Source organism: Gastrolobium bilobum, unplaced genomic scaffold, assembly GCF_033153095.1.
Source record: "Gastrolobium bilobum isolate Gb01-03AN ecotype WA unplaced genomic scaffold, APGP_CSIRO_Gbil_v1 utg13468, whole genome shotgun sequence".
NCBI lineage: Eukaryota > Viridiplantae > Streptophyta > Magnoliopsida > Fabales > Fabaceae > Gastrolobium > Gastrolobium bilobum.
Genome location: NW_026898617.1, coordinates 368,891 through 391,240, shown reverse-complemented (window position 1 = coordinate 391,240; position 22,350 = coordinate 368,891). Strand labels below are relative to the sequence as shown.

At 31.8% G+C, this 22,350-nt stretch overlaps 3 protein-coding genes and 1 pseudogene across 7 annotated transcripts; 1 reads left to right on the top strand and 3 right to left on the bottom strand.

Annotated features, from left to right (window-relative positions):
- Window positions 1-646: 646 nt before the first annotated feature.
- LOC133317708 (uncharacterized) lies at window positions 647-1,132 on the bottom strand. The gene has a single exon (XM_061519587.1). It carries the CDS (start codon window positions 1,130-1,132, stop codon window positions 647-649), a length of 486 nt encoding a protein of 161 aa, XP_061375571.1.
- A 5,241-nt stretch (window positions 1,133-6,373) lies between these two features.
- On the top strand, window positions 6,374-7,856 carry LOC133317707 (pentatricopeptide repeat-containing protein At4g21705, mitochondrial-like; annotated as a pseudogene).
- Window positions 7,857-8,335: 479 nt separating this feature from the next.
- On the bottom strand, window positions 8,336-9,398 carry LOC133317721 (stress-related protein-like). The gene is made up of 2 exons (XM_061519604.1): window positions 9,226-9,398; window positions 8,336-9,118 (listed from the first exon to the last, which is right to left on the bottom strand). The coding sequence occupies exons 1-2, from the start codon at window positions 9,259-9,261 to the stop codon at window positions 8,522-8,524; spliced, it is 633 nt and encodes a 210-aa protein (XP_061375588.1). The 5' UTR covers window positions 9,262-9,398; the 3' UTR covers window positions 8,336-8,521.
- A 3,330-nt stretch (window positions 9,399-12,728) lies between these two features.
- Window positions 12,729-19,154, bottom strand: LOC133317714 (putative nuclear RNA export factor SDE5). 5 transcript variants are annotated; one of them, XM_061519597.1, is made up of 12 exons: window positions 19,118-19,154; window positions 18,036-18,610; window positions 17,239-17,264; window positions 16,788-16,865; window positions 15,460-15,533; window positions 15,018-15,265; window positions 14,428-14,513; window positions 14,225-14,281; window positions 13,720-13,787; window positions 13,491-13,594; window positions 13,311-13,381; window positions 12,729-13,097 (listed from the first exon to the last, which is right to left on the bottom strand). In XM_061519597.1, the coding sequence occupies exons 2-12, from the start codon at window positions 18,589-18,591 to the stop codon at window positions 12,981-12,983; spliced, it is 1,485 nt and encodes a 494-aa protein (XP_061375581.1). In that variant the 5' UTR covers window positions 18,592-18,610; window positions 19,118-19,154; the 3' UTR covers window positions 12,729-12,980. The 5 variants fall into 5 exon arrangements, with proteins under 5 accessions (XP_061375581.1, XP_061375579.1, XP_061375577.1 ...); XM_061519595.1 differs by lacking the exon at window positions 19,118-19,154 and adding an exon at window positions 18,770-19,082; XM_061519593.1 differs by lacking the exon at window positions 19,118-19,154 and adding an exon at window positions 18,953-19,068.
- Window positions 19,155-22,350: the final 3,196 nt, after the last annotated feature.

Below are 22,350 nucleotides of genomic sequence, written 5' to 3'. Positions count from 1 at the left end.
AAAAAATATAAATGTTAAGTTAAATGTAAAATATTTAATATATTACAAACTTAAATAACTGTATTTTTTTTGTTTAGTACTTCTTGTTTTTAATTGTTAATGAGTAACTAAATTTAATGATGAACATACTTTTATGAGGGAAAATCTTTTAACTACAGTATAAAATTAAGAAGTTTTACTTCACATATCTTAGCTGTTGATTTCTATCCATTCAACAATTGTAGTTTATTGAGTTATCTCTATTAATTAATTATTAATTTTAAATAAAATACAACCATCAAATGTATAGACACCATCAAATGTATAGACATTAATATATAGCTAATATGAGGAGCACGACTTCTTAATCTTGTACCGGAATTAAAAGATCTCACCTTTACTTTTATTTACTAATTTTATATATAAATTCACTTTAAAAAAAATTCTTAAATGGATATTAATAATGATCAGCATAGCAATTTTGAAATTAACTCCTTTATTGATTGCAAACAGAATGTACTACAATCAATCTTATTGCATGTAATTGAAGCTCAAAAGTACATGAAAATAACTTTAGGGATATAACCCTTCTCCGAAACACTAGAAAATGGAAACAACAAAACTAACATAAGTCTATAAAATAACACCTTCAACTGCTACATAGCTTTTAGGGAAGGGAGTGTTCTGGTGAGTGAGCAGGAGGGTGAACAGGGGCATGTGTAGGAGGGTGATGGTGGTGGTGGGTAGGGGGCTTAAAAGGAGCGTAAGCGGGAGTTGGAGGGTGGTGATGGTGATGGTGATGGTGGTGGCCACCATGGTGATGTGGAGGGTTAGCAGATAAGTGGTTTGGAGTGTCAACAGGAGCAAGAGGGTGGTGGTGAGGTGGGGGGTGAATCTGTGGGTGGTTTGTAATGTGAGCCTGGGGCTCAAGAAGAGCTGGAGCTGGAGCAGAAGGGTGGTGGTGATGGTGGTGGTGGTGGTGGTGATGTGAGGGGTGAGGGGATGGAGTAGTAGAGGGAGGCTTGGGGTGGTGGTAGTGAGGTGGAGCTGCTACTGGGGGATGAAGATGACTATGTTCAATAATTTCAAACTCTTGTGCAAACACAGTGAAAGTGCTCACTAAGAGCATGAATAATGCCAGAGCTTTTGTCATTGCTCTAAGCAAGTTTTGAGCGAGAGGAAGTGATGTTGTTCCAATGTGTGTGTTTTATAACTATAGGGCTATTTATAGGAGTTAAAGATTAGATTCGCATGGGCTTTTGTTCATATAAAATTAATTTCACCTGGGAAACGATTATGTAAGACAGTTAGAATTGAGAATGAAGGAGCACATTTACTTAAATTAGAAGTACTGTTGACTATTGTAATTATGACATTTTATATTAAATGCATTTACCTCATTTAATAATGGGTTTTATAAGAGTTGTGTTGTAGGAAAAATGATTGTGTAATATTATAGAGATTCGTTTTGCGTGTCGTAATTTTTTTTTTTTGCTTCAAAAAGTGTGGCCCCACAAAATGTGTGTGTAGGAAACTTTCTCGTGTCATGTTAAATGATAAACGCAAACCCCTTTAATAATAAGGTCAATAAAGACTAACTATTAATTTTGTGTAAAAAATTAATATATTCTGATACCATAGAACTGAAAATAGAAAAATAATAATAGTTTTGATTCGTTGTTTCTATAATATTTTCTCAAGAATATTTTTATATAAAATTTATTGTGAGATCAAGGTTAGATAAAGAAGAAAATCAAATTTAAATACAAATAAATAACTGAAAAAATTAATGAGATTTTAATTTTAAATTTTCATGTTTCATGAAAACTCGCACTATTATTTCATTTTTTTACACCATCTTTTATTCTTATAACGATATATATTTGAAGAGTATGATTATAATAATTAAATAATATGTTAAATTCATAAAATGTTGTTATTGTTATGAAAACACATAATTAAGTAGTATTTTTAAAACCTTTTTTATACTAATAATATATCAACATTGGATTTTCACCAAAAAAAAAATATATATATATCAACATTGGATTTAATAAAAAATATTAGCCATAAAAATCTAAGGCAAATTCAAAATAAGGGGAAAATGTGTATCATTTTAAAGGATGTAAAGTTGTGTCATTTTAAGTGAGAGAAAGAGATAGATCATAGGGGAGAGAGTGGACAAAAAAAATAAAGGTGTGTGTCTCATATCTTTGTGAAAGTGAAATGACTTAAGTTGTGTCATTTAGAATGACAAATATTTTTCCCTTCAAATAAACACACTTATCTAAACCAAATAAATAATTTAAGGCAAAAGTATTTTTGTCTTTGCGGCTGAAATATTTTTTCTGCTACAGACATATTTTTATTAGGATTCAATGTCGGATTCTGATTTTTTTCAAAAGAGGATCGATAGATTCTGGTGAATATATGTCTATGTAGATAAATCTTTCTATCATAGCTGTAAAAAAATGAAACCATGGTTTAATTAATATACCTTGTGTTTATGGTTGAGAAAAGATTAAATTGAATATTAAATAATTACACACAATTGTCACACCAGTATTCCACGGTGGGTCCTAGCTAGTTAATATCTTGAAGGGGGAAATATTTTCGAAATATCAGATATAGTTAGTACTCGATACATCTTTTACTAAATATTGAAAAAGTAACACATTTATATTATTTTTATTTTTGTGATTATTTTCTTCCATATCTTTTTTTTTTTTCATTTTAGGAGTACCGAAAATATGCTCTTTGAGGGGAAGGTTTTGAAAAAAAAACAATTGTTGCAATATAGCTACTTCTAGCATTTAAAAAAAAAAACATAATTTAGCCACACACCAAAAAAAAAACATAATTTGGTTATCCCCAAACAAGCTGCTCAAACTTAGCTTTTCTCACTGTTCATGTACATCTCTGTCAAATCTCACGTTTCTAACATCTAAAACAAATGTCACATAACCACTCCTCTTATAAACTCATAGGAGCTGTGGTTAAATTTTTTTATGGGAGAATAGCTTCTTCTGTCATGGGAGAAAGCTATTCTCCGGTTGTGAGACATAAAAAGTCATGCCCCTTTATTTTTTAATATATTTGTAAGAAAAAAATGATGGCCCACATGTGTATGTGTCTGTTGTCTGAGGAGAAGATTTCCAGCAACAATAGATATATAATTCCCTTTTTTATATCATTTTTCTGAGTGAAATACTTTTTATTACAATTCTGTATAGATATAAGTTAGTTTACTTTTTTTTTCTGCCTATCTTTGCCTACCATTCTAAAAGATCATTAGATTAGAATCTTAATTAATATTTATTTTTCTTTCTTCTCTTTAAATTCTGATTTAACAGTGTTAGAGAGTGGTAGACAGAAGTAGACAAAAAAAAGTAGATAGAATAACTTATCCATTCTTTATAACCCATAATAATGCAGATAACAAGAAAACAATATTTTTATATTAAATAAGGATTTATTATTATTTTCTGAAAAGTAACGAACTTTTAATATGATTATTTTTAAAAAAAATTGTTAATAATTATCAACTAGTATTTTAAAATCAAATTTGCAGGAATACCAGATTGTATCGCCCACAAATTTTAACTTTGTGAGCCATTTTGTAGTTCTCAAACAATGCAACTAGGATTGGTGGTGATAGAAAAGATTTTTTTTTAAAGGACAATATGGATTTATAAGATTTTAAAAAATCATATTGTCCTTAAATCAAATGAATTTAAGATTTGACGGATTTTACAATCATATATTAATCACTGATTTCCGTCAATCAACGGTTATCATTCATTGCAAATTAAAAATTAATTAATGAGTTTGATTTGCGAAAATAATAACCGTTGATTGACGGAAATCAACGGTTAAGATATGGTTGTAAAAGGTTGTAAACAAAAATAAGTTGTAAGTATAATCTTCTCCATAAAAAAATAACAAAGAAATGCAATGAAATTAATAAAAAAAAGTAAAACTTAATATAATTTTCTCAATCAGTAAAACATAATATAATTTTTAACAAACATTCAAAGTTACTAAACAACAGTTTTTCACATATCTAATGGGTTGAAAATTATCAAAACTATGCATATATGATTATAAGACCCAATTTTTTTAATTATAAAAATAATTCTAAATTTGCATATAGAACCTACAATTCATGATAAAATTTCGTTTGGAATTTTTTGCAATTGATCTTGAAAACTTTGGGTTTTTTATTTTACGCGATGAGAGTTTTCTAACTATATATTATATGCATATTTTCATTGAATATTCTAAGAAAATTTCGAATATGAAATTTTGGGTTTAATTACATGAAAGTTTAGAAAATTTCTCAAATTTTTTCCAATCGATACATTGAAACCTTAAATTGCTTTGGAGCTTTTGAGAAACAAGTTTTTAGTTATCTATTGACACAAAAATTGTTTGAAATCTTTTCCTATAGTGAAGGAATTTCGTTCATGAATGTATTGTTACGAAATATAGGGTTCATATTATAAAGTTTTCAATCTTACTTTAAATTGATATTGTTTCATTGATGTAAAACGAAAATTGGTTTGAGGGTTTTAGTTTCCCTGTTATTTTTTTTTCTCTATTTTATGTTCTTTTTAATACCAAAATCACAAGTTTTTGTGCTAAGAAAAACCGCGACCCATAGTTTGAAAAGTCACTTTTTAAATTTCCAAAATTTCTCAAAAATGGCTCAAAAATATGTTATTTTTGAGATAGATTATATTAAAATCTCGTTGGTTTGTTGTTTCTGGGTTGTTTTGTCATAAAATTCGCTCAAAAATATGTTTTTTTTTAGTTTTGACGAATCTCCCATGGCGGAATCCAATTTTGAGCAGTCAACCTGTCAAAGGAAGAAGAAAACACTACAATAGAAGAATATCAAGAAATCCTAGGGGTTAAGGTGAGATTGTGAAAGAGGCATCCTATTTATATTTTTCACTAAAAAGTCTCACGAAATCCACACCAATAGAAAATCCATTAAAATCGTCAGATTTTTGAATACCACGAGATTGTGATTCCATTATTTAAAATCCTGATTGAATACCAATGTATTTGGACAGATTCTAAAATAATCCTTTAAAATCCTAATCGAATGCCAACAGATTTTTTTTCCCCAAAAACAATCCATTAAAATCCTTTGAAATCTCAATACACCATTGTTGTCAAAATCTAGTGTAAAAAACGTAAAAACTTACGTTTTTACTACAGTGATGTGTGTTAAAACGCAAGTAAAAGCGGTCCTTGGTAAAAAATGGTAAAATCGCCGTCTAAAAGCGTAAAAACAATAAAAACTTACGTTTTTACTTTAAACAAAAAAATAAAATAAAAGATTTTAAAAAAACCCAATTTTCGTTTTTCCTAAATCATATGCATAGTATCTTGATATCTTTTTGTTTGGGTATCTGTCTTTTATAATTATGTCGTATAAAGCTGCAATACAATTATAAGTTATGCTATGAGAATCGTTTTGTATTTTTGGATCATTGTGTGCATTGAAAGAAGTGGAATTACATCCTAATGAGTGATGATCCAAAATCTGCAGAGTGTATGAAACAGTTAGAGCAGATTGGTTATCCATTATTTGTAAGTTATCACCGTTTATAATTTTGATACTTGGTTATCAAAAATAATTTTTCTTTTTAGATAGATAAGTGGCTTAACATACATGTTAATTATGTAATAATTTTTTTACATGCATATATATAATTTTGTATCTGGATCTTAAGTAGTAGAAAGTAAAAATTTTACATTTCGTGTCGTTTATATATTTTACGTTTCTACCACCCCTTTCCGTTTCTACGTAGAAACTCGAGTTTCACGACATTGCAATACACCCCGCTTAATTAGCTGCCATGGTGCTTGTGTGACTAAAATAATAAACGCATCAGTTTGTTTCATCTGTCTTCGCATTGAATGTTTGTTTTTTCTGTTAGTTGAATGCGAATTTTATATTATATTACTTTAATACATCTCTTTACATACAAGTTTTTTTTGGGTTTGAAGCATGAATAATATACATATCTATCATGAACTCTTGCATGACTAATGCACAAACTTACTACTTGTGTTAAAAAATTCTATAATATTTTAATTATTTATTAGTGGAATTAGACGATGTGAATCGATTTCATAATCACTTGATCAAAGTCATGATACCATGTAATGCAACTAATTTAACCCAACCACTTAAACTATTAGTTGAAAACCACATTAATTTGGTTCATTTCTATTTTTTTTTCGTTGCTTTATATTGGTTTTAACTTACTTTTTAATTTTATTAATAGGGGTGGTGAGGAATGCGTGACAACTTGGTCACAAGTCCTAATATATATCATATAATACCAACAATTTAACCCAATAATTAAAGGTGCCGTTAATGGTGAACTCAACCCAACACTCCAAAATTGAGAAGACGTACGGTGCTCTCTTGAATTGCCATGTTCGTCAGCGCCAAACTGATAAGTCCCTCTCCCATTTGCAGAAAATGAAGGAGTTGGGTTTTGCTTCGTCATCTCTTAAGTTACAATGACATTTGTTCTTGTACACAAGAACATATTTTGTATATCTGTAGTAGGTACATCTGCCATTCAGGAAGTGACACTTAGATTAAAAAAATATTTTTCTCTTCTTTTCATATAAAATAACCGTCATTCGTCATTTTTTATTGGATAAATGTACTGAACTAATGGTACAGCAATAGTACCATAGATATTTCCCTTGTACACAAATATTGGACAGCATCAGAAGGTTCCTGATGTGCTAAGCTGTGATGAAAAAAAAACAAGTTTTGCCTGACAACTTCAGTTACAGAATCTGTATAAATTCTTTGGAAATTGATTTTCTCATTTTACATAAGAAAATTTTCTCATGTTACACACACAATACATGAGTGGGGTCCACAAAAAGGTGATAAGACAAAAAAATCAAGATGGACCCACTCATGTATTGTGAATGTAGCATGAGAAAATTTTCTCACGTAAAATGAGAAAACTATTTCCCAAATTCTTTTGGTGTGAGATCTGACATTGATGGAATGGAAAGAATAGTGAAAGAGATGGAGAGTCAACCACAGAGTGTAACGGACTGGAACACTTAATCTGTCGTTGCTAATTTCCATATAAAAGCAGGATTTACAAGTGAGGCAATTGATGCTCTAAAGAAATGTGAGGAGAGGCTAGACAATAAAGATGGCCAGGGGTACAATCATGCCCCCGTCTAGGAAAAAGGAATGAGGTTGTAAGGCTATGGGAACTGGAGAAAAATGTTTGCAAAAGATGCATAAACAGGGATTTCAAGATCATGTTCGAATCTCTTGTAAAGCTTGGGGAGCTCGATGAAGCTGAGAAAATACTGCTCGAATATGAATCCTCCGGCAATTGTTATGATTTTGGAATCCCACATATCGTAATCATTGGATACTCACAAAAAGGTTTGCATGAGAAAGCAGAATCCACGCTTGAAGATTTACAGAAGAAGGGAAAGAAAGGCTACCACTCCAAACTGTTGGATTGTAGTGGCAGGTGGATACCTGCATAAGAGTGAGATGGAGAAAGCATTGAGGTGCTTGAAAACAGCCCCCTCTCTGTGTGTGGAAAATAAAGGAGGGAAGCCTAACCCCAATTTGATTGCAGGCCTATTGAGTTGGATTACGGAAAAGGGGCAGTATTGAAGATGCAGTAGTTTTGGTGAGCTTATTAAGAAATATTGTCCCAGTAAATAGACGAATGTATCATGCCCTAATGAAGTCTTATATACGAGGTGGTAAAGAAGTGGATGATGGGCTTTTGGACAGCATGAAAAAAGACAACTTCGATGAAAACGAAGAAACTAGGGAAATTGTTGACATGAGCAAGTCATAAATTTGGAAACGTACTTTTTCATTATATTCTTCTGCGGCTAAATCATCGTGTCAAGGCTTTAATTTGCCTTCAGAGTCTAGATTAATGATGTCAGTACATAAGAGGAAGAATCAAAATTGTAGCAAACCACTTGCGTTCATAAAGAAACTCTCAAGATCCCCTTCCTTTGGTGACCTGTTTTTAAGCTGGTTTGCATGAGACTGACAGCACAATCGACAGTCCATCAGTTTATGCTCAAGTGAAGAAGCATCAGTGGAAATCTGATGGATTGAAGTTGCCTAACCCTGGCCCTTTAGTTGTTGTTCAAAACCCATCACCCCACCTCATGTACCAACAACAGATTTTAATAAGTGAAAAAGACTAAATTAAATTTAATTCATAATTATTAATGTAAACTCCCGGTTTGTTTTGGAAGAATTCATTTATGTAATTTAAAGGTTCATTTTTCCTCCAAGCTATGTTGCAAAACATACATACAATCCAACCAATATATTGAAGCTCCATTTATACTCCAGAGAACGAGACATTTATATGTAAAAAAAAAGACAAAAGACAAACAACGAATGGGACACATTGACATGTATCCTAATAACACTTTTTTTTTTTTTAGAAAGGAAAAACCAGACAAAACAAACATTGCACAAGGAGGATCTTCAAAATGTAGATCAATTATCATTGAAGACCTTGGCTATCTTCTCAGTAGGCACCAAGGGGAGATACGCAGGAACCCTGTAACCTTTCTCGGCGTAACTAACAACCGCCTCGTTATACTTCTCCGTACAGTACGCCGCCTTGGGCAAGACGGTGTTGGCCACCTGAGGGAACAGAGGCAACTGGTTCAGCCTCCTCCACGCCGACACGGCACATTGCTCCGCCTTGGGTTCGCACTTGGAGTAAACGGTCTTGGCGAAGCCGGAGGCGGCGTCAACTACGCCGGTGCGGCGGACTTCTGAGACGACGGAGCAGGCCTGGGAGGAGACCTTCTTCACGTTGGTTGGGACGTGGCGGTCCAACTCGGTGACGGACTCGTCGACCTTGCGATCGACGTACTTGAGAAGCTCGACGGGGACAAGGTGGAACTTGTCGTAGACAGGGGCGACGACGGTCTTCACCGCTTCCTCGACGGTATCGACGCCGGGCTTGAGAGGACCGGCGCGTTCCTTGGCGTAACCGTAGAGGATAGCGCAACGCATCAGGGCTTGAATGGTCGCGAATTGCACGAATTCAAGGTACTTGAGTTGTTGCTCTTCCTTGTTCTCATCCTTTCAGATCAAATCAATTCAATTCAATTCAATCAAACTGGAACCCTAATAAAATAGATGATATGATTGAAAAAAAGAAAAAAAGAGAAAAAGAAAAAGAAACTTACCAATTGTTGGGGATGTGCTTCGGTTTCGGTGGCCATGATCGTAGATTCGTTTGGGAGGTGAGGTTTTAGGTTTTAGGTTTTAGGTTTAGGTTTAGGATTCAGGTGGAAATTGGGAATGTAATGAGAAAGGGGATTTTAGATATTTATAGAAGGAAAAAATGGCGTCATATGATATGATGAATGAAGGGTTCCGCTGAGAAAGCGACGACTAAACGCGTATCTCGCTCTCAAGATCTTTCCTTACTATTATAAACAAAGTGCAATTTCTTTTGTTTAGCTGCTTTCTTCGCTGTTAAGTTTCTAGAAACTTTTCCCAAGCTTAGTCCCCTAATTAATTTCCTTTGACCTCCTGGAATAGAGTCAAATTATTTAAGTATATCCTTTTCTTTTCACTTTTAAACATATATTATAAGGGTTTTATAAAAGTTATCTTGTAGGAAAAATAATTGTGTTATGTTATATAGATTCGTTTTGCGTGCCGAAGTTTGTTTTTTTTTTGCTGCGGGCCTCACAAAATGTTGTGTGTGTAGGAAACTTTTTGTGGTCATGTTAAATGATAGATGATAAACTCATATTATAATGCAGTTATGCAGATAAATTATCTGTGGTAAGTCCAATACGACATCGTTTTGGATGAAAATCATTGTATTTTTACAATTTTAATTTATTTCAGAATTATTATAATATTTATAATTATAATTTTCTAATCTTTTAATCTCAAAACGACGTTGTTTTGGAAATAAATACAGATAACTTATCTGCATTAACTGCAGAGATATTTTTCTGATATTTTAAAAGAAAAATATTTATTTTTTTAAATGACACAACTTGTGTCATTTTACTCTCATAAAAAGGTGAGACCCGTACTTTTAACTTTTTTTGTCCTCTCTCTTTCTCTCCCACATAATTTATCTTTTTCTCTTACTTAAAATGACATAACTTTACATCCTTTAAAATAACACACTTTTTCATATTTTAAAGCAATAAATGATATCAAAGGCTTGCAATAATTGCATTGTTTGAGAACTACAAAATGGCTCACAAAGCTCAAATTTGTGGGAGATACAATCCGGTATTCCTGCATTTAACTAGCTGCCATAATGGTGCTTGCGTGACTAAAAAGATAAACCTATCAGTTTGTTTTGTCTGTCTTCGCATAAAATGTTTGTTTTTTCAGTTAGTTGAATGCGAATTTTATATTATATTACTTTAATACATCTCTTCACATACAAGTTTTTTGGATTTTAAGCATAAATAATATACATATCTATCATGAACTCATACGTGATTAATGCATAAACTTACTACTTGTGTTAAGAAACTCTATAATTTTTTTATTTATTAATAGAATGAGATGATCTGAATCAAATTTGTGATCACTTGATCAAAGTACTAATATCATGTAATGCAACTAATTTAACCCAACCACTTAAACTATTAGTTGAAGACCACATTAATTTGGTCCATTTCTATTTATTTTTTTTGCTTTATATTGGTTTTAACTTACTTTTCAATTTTATTAGAAAATAGGGGTGGTGAGGTTTGAATATGTGACTACTTGGTCACAAGTCCTAATATATATCATATAACACCATCAATTTAACCCAATAATTTAAGATATTAATTAAAGGTTACGTTAATGGTCAACCCAACCTAACACGTCAAAATCGAGAAGAGATATGGTTAGGGGTGAAAATGGGATAGGGACTTACGGCCTACTCTATATTAGGTTAGATTTGACCTATTACAAATAGTAAAATAGAACAAATCTAGGCTTTTAAAAAAATCTAGTTAGAAAATAGTCCATAGATTTTTTTTGTACATGTCGGGTCTATAAGTCTACAGATCGACCTATATCATAGTATTTATTTAAAATAAAATTATGATTTTAATAATAAAGTAATATTATTGTAATTATTCTTTTAATTATTGAATATTTAATAGGCTTAAACAGGTTAACAGGTCTAGGCCAAGACTTTTATTTTTTAAATATAGGTCAGATCAAACTTGAAATTTACGGCCTACACAGACTAACAGACCAGATCAGACCCAATATTTTTTATACAGGCTTGACCTATTTAAACCAAAGCCTAACTTATTTATATCCCGAAATATGACGCTCTCTTAAGCTGTTAATTAAAAGGTTACGTTAATGGTCAAACTTATGCGGAAACTGATAAAATATTTTTTAAACATTTTTTATATTTTAATGACCTTTCATGGTCAATAGGCTCTGAATTCGTAAGAAAAACACTATGCTATATAGAATCAATATATTGTGGGCTAGGAAATGTAGATTTCTAGTGACATTTCATGGATATGGCGATTGGCGAAGGTGGACTCGTCAAATATATTGTTGGACCATCAATGGTAGCTGATCGTGTTGTCAACAGTACCGACACAAATACACGCATTGATCATTGGTCAAACATAATGGTAACCCCTACTTATGGGTTGGAGGAATATTATTTTGTTGTTCATCACAGTATGAATGGTATCATTGTCAGTCGGAACATCAATGAAAGCGAGTTTGGCTGACAATAATATTCACACAAATACACAAATTAATTATTTGTCAAATATTATTTTAGAAGGAGTTTAAATATTTTTATCTCTGACTCATCCGTATTCTGATTTAGTCGCATAACCAGCTCAAAGATTTGAAACTTATAAGGATACCGAGGAGCCAACTAACCTAAAAAAATAATTATGATCTGTAACTCCAAAAAGAAAAAAAAAAATTATTTGCCAAACGCTAGGGTAGGCTCAATGATAGCACCTGCTTATGGAGAATTTTACTAGTACTAGTGAGACGTGTTAGATTAGGCCACGTGTGACCTGACCCGGTTTTAGTAGTAGTGAATATTTTGCAGTTGATTTATAGGGATCGGGTGCTAATTTAATTTGGAAAAGGTCCATTTTAGTACGACCTGTGTGAATCGCAAAAACATTTGGGCGAGATTATATTTTCATGGGTAAAATAAATAAATAATAATAATTAAAAAGGTCAGTTTCTTTAACTGCGGGGAGGAATTCTATCACAGTTTCAACGATACCTTCCGAAACTCAAATCTCATTTCTCTCAAGAAGGAAATGAGCTCACGCATATCATTTTTCGTAGAAAATCTTGATAACCAACGTGTTCAATAAAGGGTCACGCAAATTGGACATGACTAGAAATCCAGCTAAACAAGTACCATTATTAAAAGATATTATACGAATTGTAAAGGCAATCTTGAAAAAAAAAAACATTCATACAAACTCATCAGAAGTCCTAGCGCCAAAACTTCAAATTGTGTGTTTTCAAGGGAACATAATTTGCATTTTACTAGCACGCAGTTAATGTTTTAATAAAAATCCCATGTACCTAGAAAGGGAAACGAATATTTTATGAAAGAAATTCGCTGTCAAATTTTATACCAATATTTTTTCTCCATACATTTTAATAAGATTTTGCTCATTTAATGTCTATCAAGAGATTGAAAAAAACAAAATGAGATCACGTAAAACTTTATTGTCTAAGAATTCATTCTCAGAGAGGAAAAAGACATTTACTGATTTGGATCTTCCATATTTCAAAAAATGTTACAAAATTTGGGGGAAATTATGTGGCTAGAAAACCAAACACACCTTACAACTTCAATTGCGAATTACACCAATAGCCAATTACTCGCACATTGTGGGCATGGATGGTTAATCATTTGTTAACTAATCGGAGACTTGGTATAATAAACCACCCTTCATTCAAAAGGCAGCTATGTTTTGAGAAAACTCAAACCTTTACGCTCTATGCTATCCAAGCGGATCAATATTGTATGAGCAGTTTCTCCTGGAACCCACTCTATAGATTCCTGCTCTAATAGTTTTAATACCTGTCCAAAATCAAAGACCAGCATGTTACAGATTGCCTCATGGCTCAACAATCAGACATCATTAAGTCTCATGTGGTACTCCAAACTAAAACTACTATAAAGCCTGAAATCACGTAAAAAGAAAATTAGTCAGATTTTCTATTTCCTTATCAAACAGAACATGCACGCAAATTAGAAATTTGAGTTAAACATCAAGAAATCAGTCAATCTTACCCGTCGTCTGCGAGACCCTTTAGTGTTTTCTTGATCATTTGAATCAATGATAACCTTGAGGCACTTAAAGGCTGATGTAAATTATAGAATGTTAAAATAACCATAGAAAACTGGAGGAAAATTGAAAACTGACAAGGATCAATAATTTATACTGATTAGTAGCTAACCCCTGTAACTTACATGGAATGCCAGAAAGGGAAGATAGATGAAACTTTAGCAGACGTATAGCCTCCTTTGAACTATGGTCATGCAAGTCAAGCACCATTTCTTGTGCTTCTGTATTCCTGCCAACAAACAATAAAAAAAAATATTATATTACCTATCATAGAAAATTTTCCATGCTAACCCCCTTAAAGAAGTAGAAGAAAAATTATGAAGCAATGAAAATTTTAGAGCAGAAGAGATTAACCTAGTTTCAAGAATCATTCTGCTAGATTCTTCATCAGCTTCACGAGCCTTTTTGAGAAAAATATGCCCCTGTCATCACCATAGCGTACACTTGTCAAACGACAAAATTTGAGCAACTAGAGTAATTATAAGTTATAATTAAACAAGTATCTGGTCAGACTTTCATTGAGAAATATGATAGTCGAAACACGCGATATGTCCAACATAAACCAAATGTAGCAACTTTTTCTCTTTTGAAACTAGCACTTTCTGATATAATGGCAACTAATCCAAGATGCTCAAAGGAGTCTCCCTTTATAATACATTATTAGAAAAAAAAACAACTGAAAGCAAGATGATTACGGCTACAAGCAGGGAAAAAAATAATATGAAAGAAAGAAAGCATTACTAACAACACACAATAACCAGTATATCAATGAACCACAAATTAGCAAGTCATGAAAAAAGTCAACGTTTATTGCATCATAAGCAACTTATCTCCAGGCACAATTCTATAAAAACTTTACCTTATCTAAAAGTGTTTCAGCTTTGATTTGATCCCCATTTGCAAATGCATCAACTGCCTGAAGTGACAAGTGACCCATGAGTGCACTTTACAATGTCCAAAGTAAAGACCCCACACCAAGTCATTCCGCATAGCAAATATGTCATAATCAAATGTGGGACAAAAATATAACACCCGTAAGCGGGAGAAAAGAATGCAACATACTGCTTTATAATATTCATTCATTGTTGCTCGGTGCTCCTTCACAGCTCTTCGCACAGTCTGGTAGTCTTCCTCGTCCTCTGCATCTGCTGCCATACACAGAACTCAATTTTATATAAAGTAATCCAACTTCAAAAAGAGAAAATAAAATAGCCATATATTATGCAACAAGAAATATAAGATGAAAATAAACGATCAGTGGATTCTGCTTCAAGGAAAGCATCAAGATATTCTTCTAACTAAAACGGAAAAAAATTCCTATACTTGGCCCACAGTGAAGAGTAGCATATGAATCAACATCTAATCACAAAGCAATAATCCTCAGGCTAAGGAAACGCATGCAGGTTATAGCATCATAAAATATATTTTCTAAAATTGAAGAAATTCTATACTCTCATACAAGATATAACTTACAATTAATATCAATATTTCCACTGTTTTAGTCTAATATAGACAACTATGCCTCTGCAAAAATCATGTAGCTCAATAAATGAACTTTTTACAAAGAAAAACTGGGAATCAGGTTTTCCAGAATAACAAAACAACAACAGATATTGAGAATCAGGTTTGCCAGGGAAGTGAAAAGGAAGTACCATCGACATTTTCTTGTAGTGAGAAGTTCATGTCAATCTTGTATTCTTCCATCGAGTCTTTGGGAGGTTCATACACCACATGTCCATATCGTGAATTCTTCTTTACGCCCTTTACAATTCTACTAGGAGACTCTTCAGAATGCTCACGATAACTAAACAAAGTAGACAATACTTCTTTTTGAAGGTCAACTCTCTCTTTCTGTTGCTTATGTGATTCTACTTCTTTAATTGAAACAATGCTCTGATCGCTGTATGACAAAATATACAATTACAACCCAAAATATGGCATTAAAATGAGTTGAGTATTTCACTAGAGCACAATGTAATTAAAACAAAAGATAAAGCAGAACACCCTTAATCTTTGAAAGTAAATAAGATGATGACAGAAGTAGTAGATATTAACAGAAAGAAAAAATGAAAGGAGAAAAAAAGGAAAATATACCCTCTGAAATAATTTAAATTCTGAGACTTTCTTTCCGATGAAGGCGCTTCAGATTTTGGTTTCACATCTGTAAACTATAAAAGTACAGTTAGCTTAAACAGCAATCAACAATTTAGATGGCAGTCAAAATTTTAATTTAGACATCAAGATATAATTTTCAGCACAAAAGGTGAAAGTCAAAAACTAAGACATCAACATCAATAACACTTTTATTCCAAACTAAAAGGGGTCGGCAAATGAACCCAAAAAGAAAAAATAAGAAAAGATTGACAGAAAAGAAGGGGGAAAATAAATAAAAAATAAAAAATGTTGAGATATATAAAACCATTAATGTAGCCTCACCCAACAGCTTAAGCTTTTGGGTTGAATTGGTTCTTTACATGGTATCAAAACCTCGTGTCCCGGGTTCGATCCTCACCACCTCCCACTTTCTTTCAAGTGAAATTTCTTTCTTCGCACATGTAGGTGGGCCTGTGCATTGTTCACCCTTCAAGCCCAGTGGACTTTCGTGTGAGGGGGCGTGTTGAGATATATAAAACCATAATGTAGCCTCACCCAACAGCTTAAGCTTTTGGGTTGAATTGGTTCTTTACAATAGATAAGATAGAAAAATAAATATAAAAAAATAATAAAAATAAAGATAGATAAGATAGAAAAATAAATAAGAGGACAAAATAATAAAAATAATAATAGATAGATAAAAGGGAAAAATAAATTAGAGAAGAAAATAATTAAATAAATAAAGAAAGAAATGAAGGGAATAAAAAGGGACCACCTAGGTGCCTAGATCGAAGAAAAACACGTCTACCCCTCCACAGTGCTAATCCGTCCTAAGACACACCTTCCAATTTATTTACCACTCCATTAAATCTTGTTTTACTATTTTGCCCAAAGTAAGTTTCGGTCAACCTTTTTCTCTCTTTGTGCCAAGCTCTTAGTAACAAACTTCGTTCGTTCTTATGGGAGCATCTAGGGGTCTTTTTTTGTAACAAATATATTTGTTCTTAGTAACAAATATATTCTTCACAAGACATTATGTGCTCCTTGTAAACAATTGGTTAAAGAAATCATTCACGTATATCACAAGACAACATTCAAAAGAAAGACTGGAATGCAGCAAACAACTTTCACAACATGAGGTAACCCTCTCCCATGCCTAAAATCTCTCCTACATGGTGAAGGCAGAATTTAATCCCAAATCTTTGCATTAGTATAGCAAAGGAATTTTAATATTTACAAATTATAATATCTGCAACTAGATATAATGAAAATAGAAAAAGTAGTCCTAGTGGACTTCAAGTATAGATTATCTTGGCATTCATACTTACCCTCCCAGCTGAATCACCAACATCAGCTGTCCTTTTGTCCAGAGCCACAATTGATTGATCTAGTAGTTTTTCCAAGCTCTGGATAATTTCAATATATATTTATTAGGCATAGGAAACAAGTGCTATTTCTTATCGCACAACAATGATGTCATGCAAATTAGAAATGACAATAGAAAAATGAAAATCGGGTAGTATGAACAGAAAAACCATGATTGTTAATAAAGTATGTCATTTTACTAAGAAAATCAGAAAATTGAGGTAGAACGTGGATAACCCAGAAAAAATAAATAAGAGAAAGATGATATATTGTCAGACTTACGATGTTTGAACCCTAAATGAGATTATAGGTGCAAAAAAAAACATATATAGTAGATTTTGATATGAACCCCAGAAAGGGGAAAAAAAAAGCATAAAGCGTCATCAATGGCAGCACAAGAAAATTTGTGTGTACCTTTTGCATATCATAACCACAAATATCTGCATGTTGGCAATAAAATCAGGTCAGCTGTTTATACAAACTAAAGAAATAATGATAATAATAAATAATTATATAGTTCAGCTTATGTTTTACTTGTCTCAGTCATGAAATTAATAAATAATAATACACATTAGATGTCAATAGATTGAATTGTTTAGTAAATAATAGTAAGAATTGACAACAGAAAGTAAAATCAGATTCATTAATACACGAACAGAATGGCACCCAAGATAGAAAATTGAGTGTTAAATTGGTTTAGTCAAGCCAGGAAAGAAAGCATTCAAGACTTGCATCAGATCAACCTACAAGCTAATTTATTTTCAAGACATGTCATAATTAATTCTAGATGTTAAGCTGTTCAAAACGGCATATGCATGCCCAGAATAATCATGATAAAGATAACTAAATAACAATATAAAGAATTATGATGTACATTTGGTAAAACTAGTACTTTCAGTTGAGTAATATATGATGAAGTTTTCTTAGAAATGGTTAGCTAAGCATTATATGAAATCATACAAAGAAGAAAATGAAATATCAGTTGCAAACAATGCTAGTATGGGATTAGTTGAATAAAAAAAAAAAGGAGGTAAGAACAATTTGAGTTTTCTACAATGAAATGACCAAAACAACAGATGACACGGAGTTCCCTATAATATTTATAGAAAGGAGGTTGTAAATCAAAAAAATTAAGGAAATGTCAACAAATGAGAGAAAAAACAACTTCAATATTATTTCAACAGCAAAATGTTTGGGAGTTAGTTATATACCAAGAACTTCCCGTATCATATTTCTGTCAAGCTGAAAGCCATCTCCAAGCATTTTAAATAAGAAATCTTCCATATCCTGCTGAAGCTGATCATGCTTTAACATATCCGGCTTACATTTTTCACGCCAGATTCCAGTCATTGGCAGCACATTTGCATCCAACTTAATTGGTTTAGTGACACCATAAGACCCATTTCCTGATGACATGGGTCTAACATAATCCTTCCCAATAATGCTTGAAACAGTACCTGTTGAAGCTGGGCGAACTCTGGAGCTTGATTTTTTTCTTTCTTGGGCGAAATTTTCAAAGGGATATCCATCAGATGATAGTGAAGACTCTTCAACCCTGGCACCTCCATTAGATGAAGGGGTTGCAGAGGTTGAGGAGCTTCCCTGCATTTCATACAAAATTTCCCCAGCCAAGCATGCATTCCGGCTTGCCTTGCAGTAAGCAGAAGCTATTTCCTCAAGAGAAAATGCAGAGCCAAAGGCATCAAGCAAGCACTTCAATGCTTTTTCTTCATCACATGTCACTACATTCTGGCCAGAGACTTCCATCCCAATTATGCTATAAACACTGTCAAAGAAAATTAGATCCAAGTAACCACATAATTGATCACTTTTTCCAAAATTAAATGCTCCCACGATTAGAACAATTAAAGAAAGTCCCTATACCCATGATTGAAGTTTTCGATCATAAAAGAACAAATTAGGGCAGAACAATTAAAGAAAGTACCACAAACCACTACGAGGAGAGCGTTCCAATTCGAAAAGGGAAACCTTTGTCCGTAAATACGATATAAGAATTACATTACAGAAAAACAAAGACACAGAGAAAACAAATAAAATTATCAAGAAAAAAAAAAAACACAAAAAGAAGAAGAATTAAAATTAGGAATCAAACTGCACTGCACCGTACCGCACCGCACCTAGGTAGGATAACATTATTTTGCAATCAAAATGGCAAAAATGAAATGTATAAAATTGGTCATGCATTTTGCAAGAGAATAATTGATAGAGTGGCCAAGAAAACAACTTTGACTGACCCACTCACCACAAAAATGAAAGAAACGGAAGAGCGTACCTGGGTGCGTCTGTGTGAGAACAACACTCAACTCTGAAGTTACCAGATTCTTCTCTTCTCTCCTCACTCAAGTTTTGTAATTTATATAATGGAAATACTTTTATTATGTCGTGGGAAAATAATTATTTTACCTCGTAGAAATAAAATCACAAGGGAATGAGATCCACAGATAATAGAAAAGAGAAAAAAAAAAAAAAAAAAAAGGTGAGATTCACTTTTTTTTTTTTTGTATAGGAAAAGGAAAAAATGTTTATGCAGCTTAGGGTGTTCCTCGACAGATTCAAGATGCAGTGACCGAACAGAATAACTGATAATTAAATAAATCGAAAATTAAAAAAAAAATCGCAAATTTTAATTGGATTAGATCTATTTTCGGATTGGTTAATAAAAACTGATTCCATCCAAACGATACAATATATTAATCCCCTCTATCTATTTGGGTCTTTTCTTAATCATAGCCCAAAAAATTTTAAACACAAGACTCATTAACCTATCAACTAAACCCAAGAAAAAAACTTAGTTATTTCTCATCAACAAAATTTCATCTATACAGAGCTTCATATCTCATTGTCCAAAAAAAACTATATTATCGTTTAATGATGCTTTTGTATTCAAAAAAAAAATATTTACAAGATCAATATATACAAAATATGTTATTTGCACAATAATAATGAAACAAATTTTAGGATTTTCAAAAAACCGAAAACCGGTCCAATTTAAATCGAAAAAAATTGGCTATTCCTTTTTATATATATACAACCGAATAATCATTGAATTAGGAATTTACGGGAAAAAGAAAACCAAGAAGAATAACTATGCTATGCTATTCCTTTTTATTTTGGATTTTATTTTACTTTCCGTGCAAAACTCCTCCAAACAAACAACTTCTCGAGCAAGTTTTTCATTTTTCTCAAAATAAATAATGATAGTAATAAATTCATAAGTTAAAATCATAAAGAACAAGAGAAAGTTTGCACATCATTTTGGGGATTCACAAAGGATTTTTTTTTTGAAATTTATTTAAGGAAAATATTTTTCTTATTTTACATAAAAAAATATTATTTTCTACCTGAACAATAAATAGAAGAGAGAAAAATTCTTATCAGATCCATTTAAGAAATATGAGTATAAGAAATTATATTTTTCTTATGTGATATAAGAAAAGTATTCTCTTAGAAAAAAATATTTATTCTTTTAAAGGATATGATTTTATTTTTTTTATATCCTAAATCATAAATCAACAATTTTAATTTATTGTGAATTATTAATTAATTAATAAATTTAATGCAATATATTCACTGTTAAAATAATACATCATGGTTTGAAATTTAAAATTATGTTCAAAGACGATCCAACCATAAACATCTTAATGAAATAATACAATTTTTTTTTTTGGTACAACGAAATAATACATTAAAAGCAAGCAATCGGTGCTCACCCATAATTATCATGTATTTACGATATTATCAAGCTTCAAGCCATATGATTCTTCAATTACAAACTAAAATGTTTTTGTGTATTATTATTATTACTTTTATTTTTTTACTTTCAGTATGAGAGATTCGAAACAACTCTTAAACTATTAAATAACTCTTTTATCGAATAATTATATTATACGATCTACCATTGGATTAAAAATTTATATCATATTATAAATTTCACATTATTTTTGAATTATTTAATAGTTCATCATATATTTCAAAACTAACGTAATGCATACTTTTGAAATATATGAAAAATAAATCATACTCTTATCATTTTTAAACTTTTACTGTTCAATTGAAGAAAAAAATACATTTTGCTTAGAATTATTAGAGTGTATGAATATTAAATCTTACGGCAATTTTAATTTATTCTCTTTTTCACCACTGATTAATCGTATTGTGAATTGTAACGATACATAAAGCACAAGAGCTTTTTATTTTATATCTTTTATAGCACAAGATCTGCTTGGGCAATAATTTTTAAGCCAACTTTGGAGCTGTGGTACGTAGTTTATGTAATGACTATCATTCTATTTTGCGGTTCATGTTCACTTGTGGTTAATGATTTAGAAGTCCCATGAGAATCGTGTCTTTAATGAAACTTAGATGATATAAAACGAAATGAAATTATTTAAGGTACAACATACAACGTAAATACACATCACATGAGTTTATGTGTAAGGAATTTTATTGAATTTTATTAAATTTGCATCACCACATATAATGAAAAGATATAATTATTCAGGATCAATAGATTTGAAAAAATCTTCTATCCATGTCAGGTCATTACAATCTTCGTTAACCGGCGCATAAAACATTGGGTCTATATCCTCTATTGGCCATGAAAAGTCAATAGAGTTTTCATCGTACAGCCCAGAAGATTGATCTTTGACACCGCTTGTACTTGGCATATTTGCATCAACATCAAGTTCTTGACTCCTTAGGGCCATCTCTCCATCTTGGAATATCGGAGTATTGGATATGTTGACATGAGGAAAGCGAGTATCTACCAAAAAATTAAAATTAAAATTAAAATGTTTCAATAAAAACCAAGTTCAGTTTCATTATATTTTAATATTAAAATGAAATCAGTTATTACCTGATGTTGCTGAAGTTGAATGCGTTGGCAATGATGGCATCATATGGTCAATTGGTTGAGCTTCTTGAGATGAAATAAGAACTCCTTTTTGCTTGTCAGTAGCTGGGTCGGTTTCCAATACCGTGGCCCCTTTATTTAATAAAAACCAAGATCAGTTTCATTATGTTTTAATAATATATATATATATATATATATATATATATATATATATATATATAGCTCAATCTCAAAGGCAAGGAAATAATGAACATAGTTATTACCTGATTTTGATGAAGTTGAATGCATTAGCGATGATGGCATCACATTGTCAAATGGTTGAAAATTCAACAATCCATTTACACATTGCATGAGTTTATTCAGAACTCCATGAGGGAACTCAAGGTAATGTATCCTGTTCATGGAGTTAGGAAGGAAATATAATAATAAAGAAAGTGAATATCTGACACGTTATTCTAAAATTAAATAAAATAATAATAATAATTTAGAATCAACACAAAATGCATACCAATATTTCGAAGCACGACCTCCTGTGAAATCTTGTGATAACTCCCAATTAGGATGGCTATTGGGCTTTGGGTCAAGGTCATGATAGAACGTTGGTGGCTTGTTTAGCTGAGAAAAATAAAAAATAAAAAAACGATGAACATCGA

Bases quoted from the DNA above. Each gene is read 5' to 3' on its own strand.
- LOC133317714 (XM_061519593.1), bottom strand. From the start codon at position 19,029: ATGCATGACCAATTTTATACATTTCATTTTTGCCATTTTGATTGCAAA. The intron at 18,611-18,952 runs GTACGGTGCAGT...TTTCTTTGACAG, and splicing joins TCCTACCTAGGTGCGGTGCG to TGTTTATAGCATAATTGGGA. The intron at 16,866-17,238 runs GTACACACAAAT...GAAATTATCCAG, and splicing joins GTGGTTATGATATGCAAAAG to AGCTTGGAAAAACTACTAGA.
- LOC133317721 (XM_061519604.1), bottom strand. From the start codon at position 9,261: ATGGCCACCGAAACCGAAGCACATCCCCAACAATTG. The intron at 9,119-9,225 runs GTAAGTTTCTTT...TTGATCTGAAAG, and splicing joins AAGCACATCCCCAACAATTG to GATGAGAACAAGGAAGAGCA.
- LOC133317708 (XM_061519587.1), bottom strand. From the start codon at position 1,132: ATGACAAAAGCTCTGGCATTATTCATGCTCTTAGTGAGCACTTTCACT.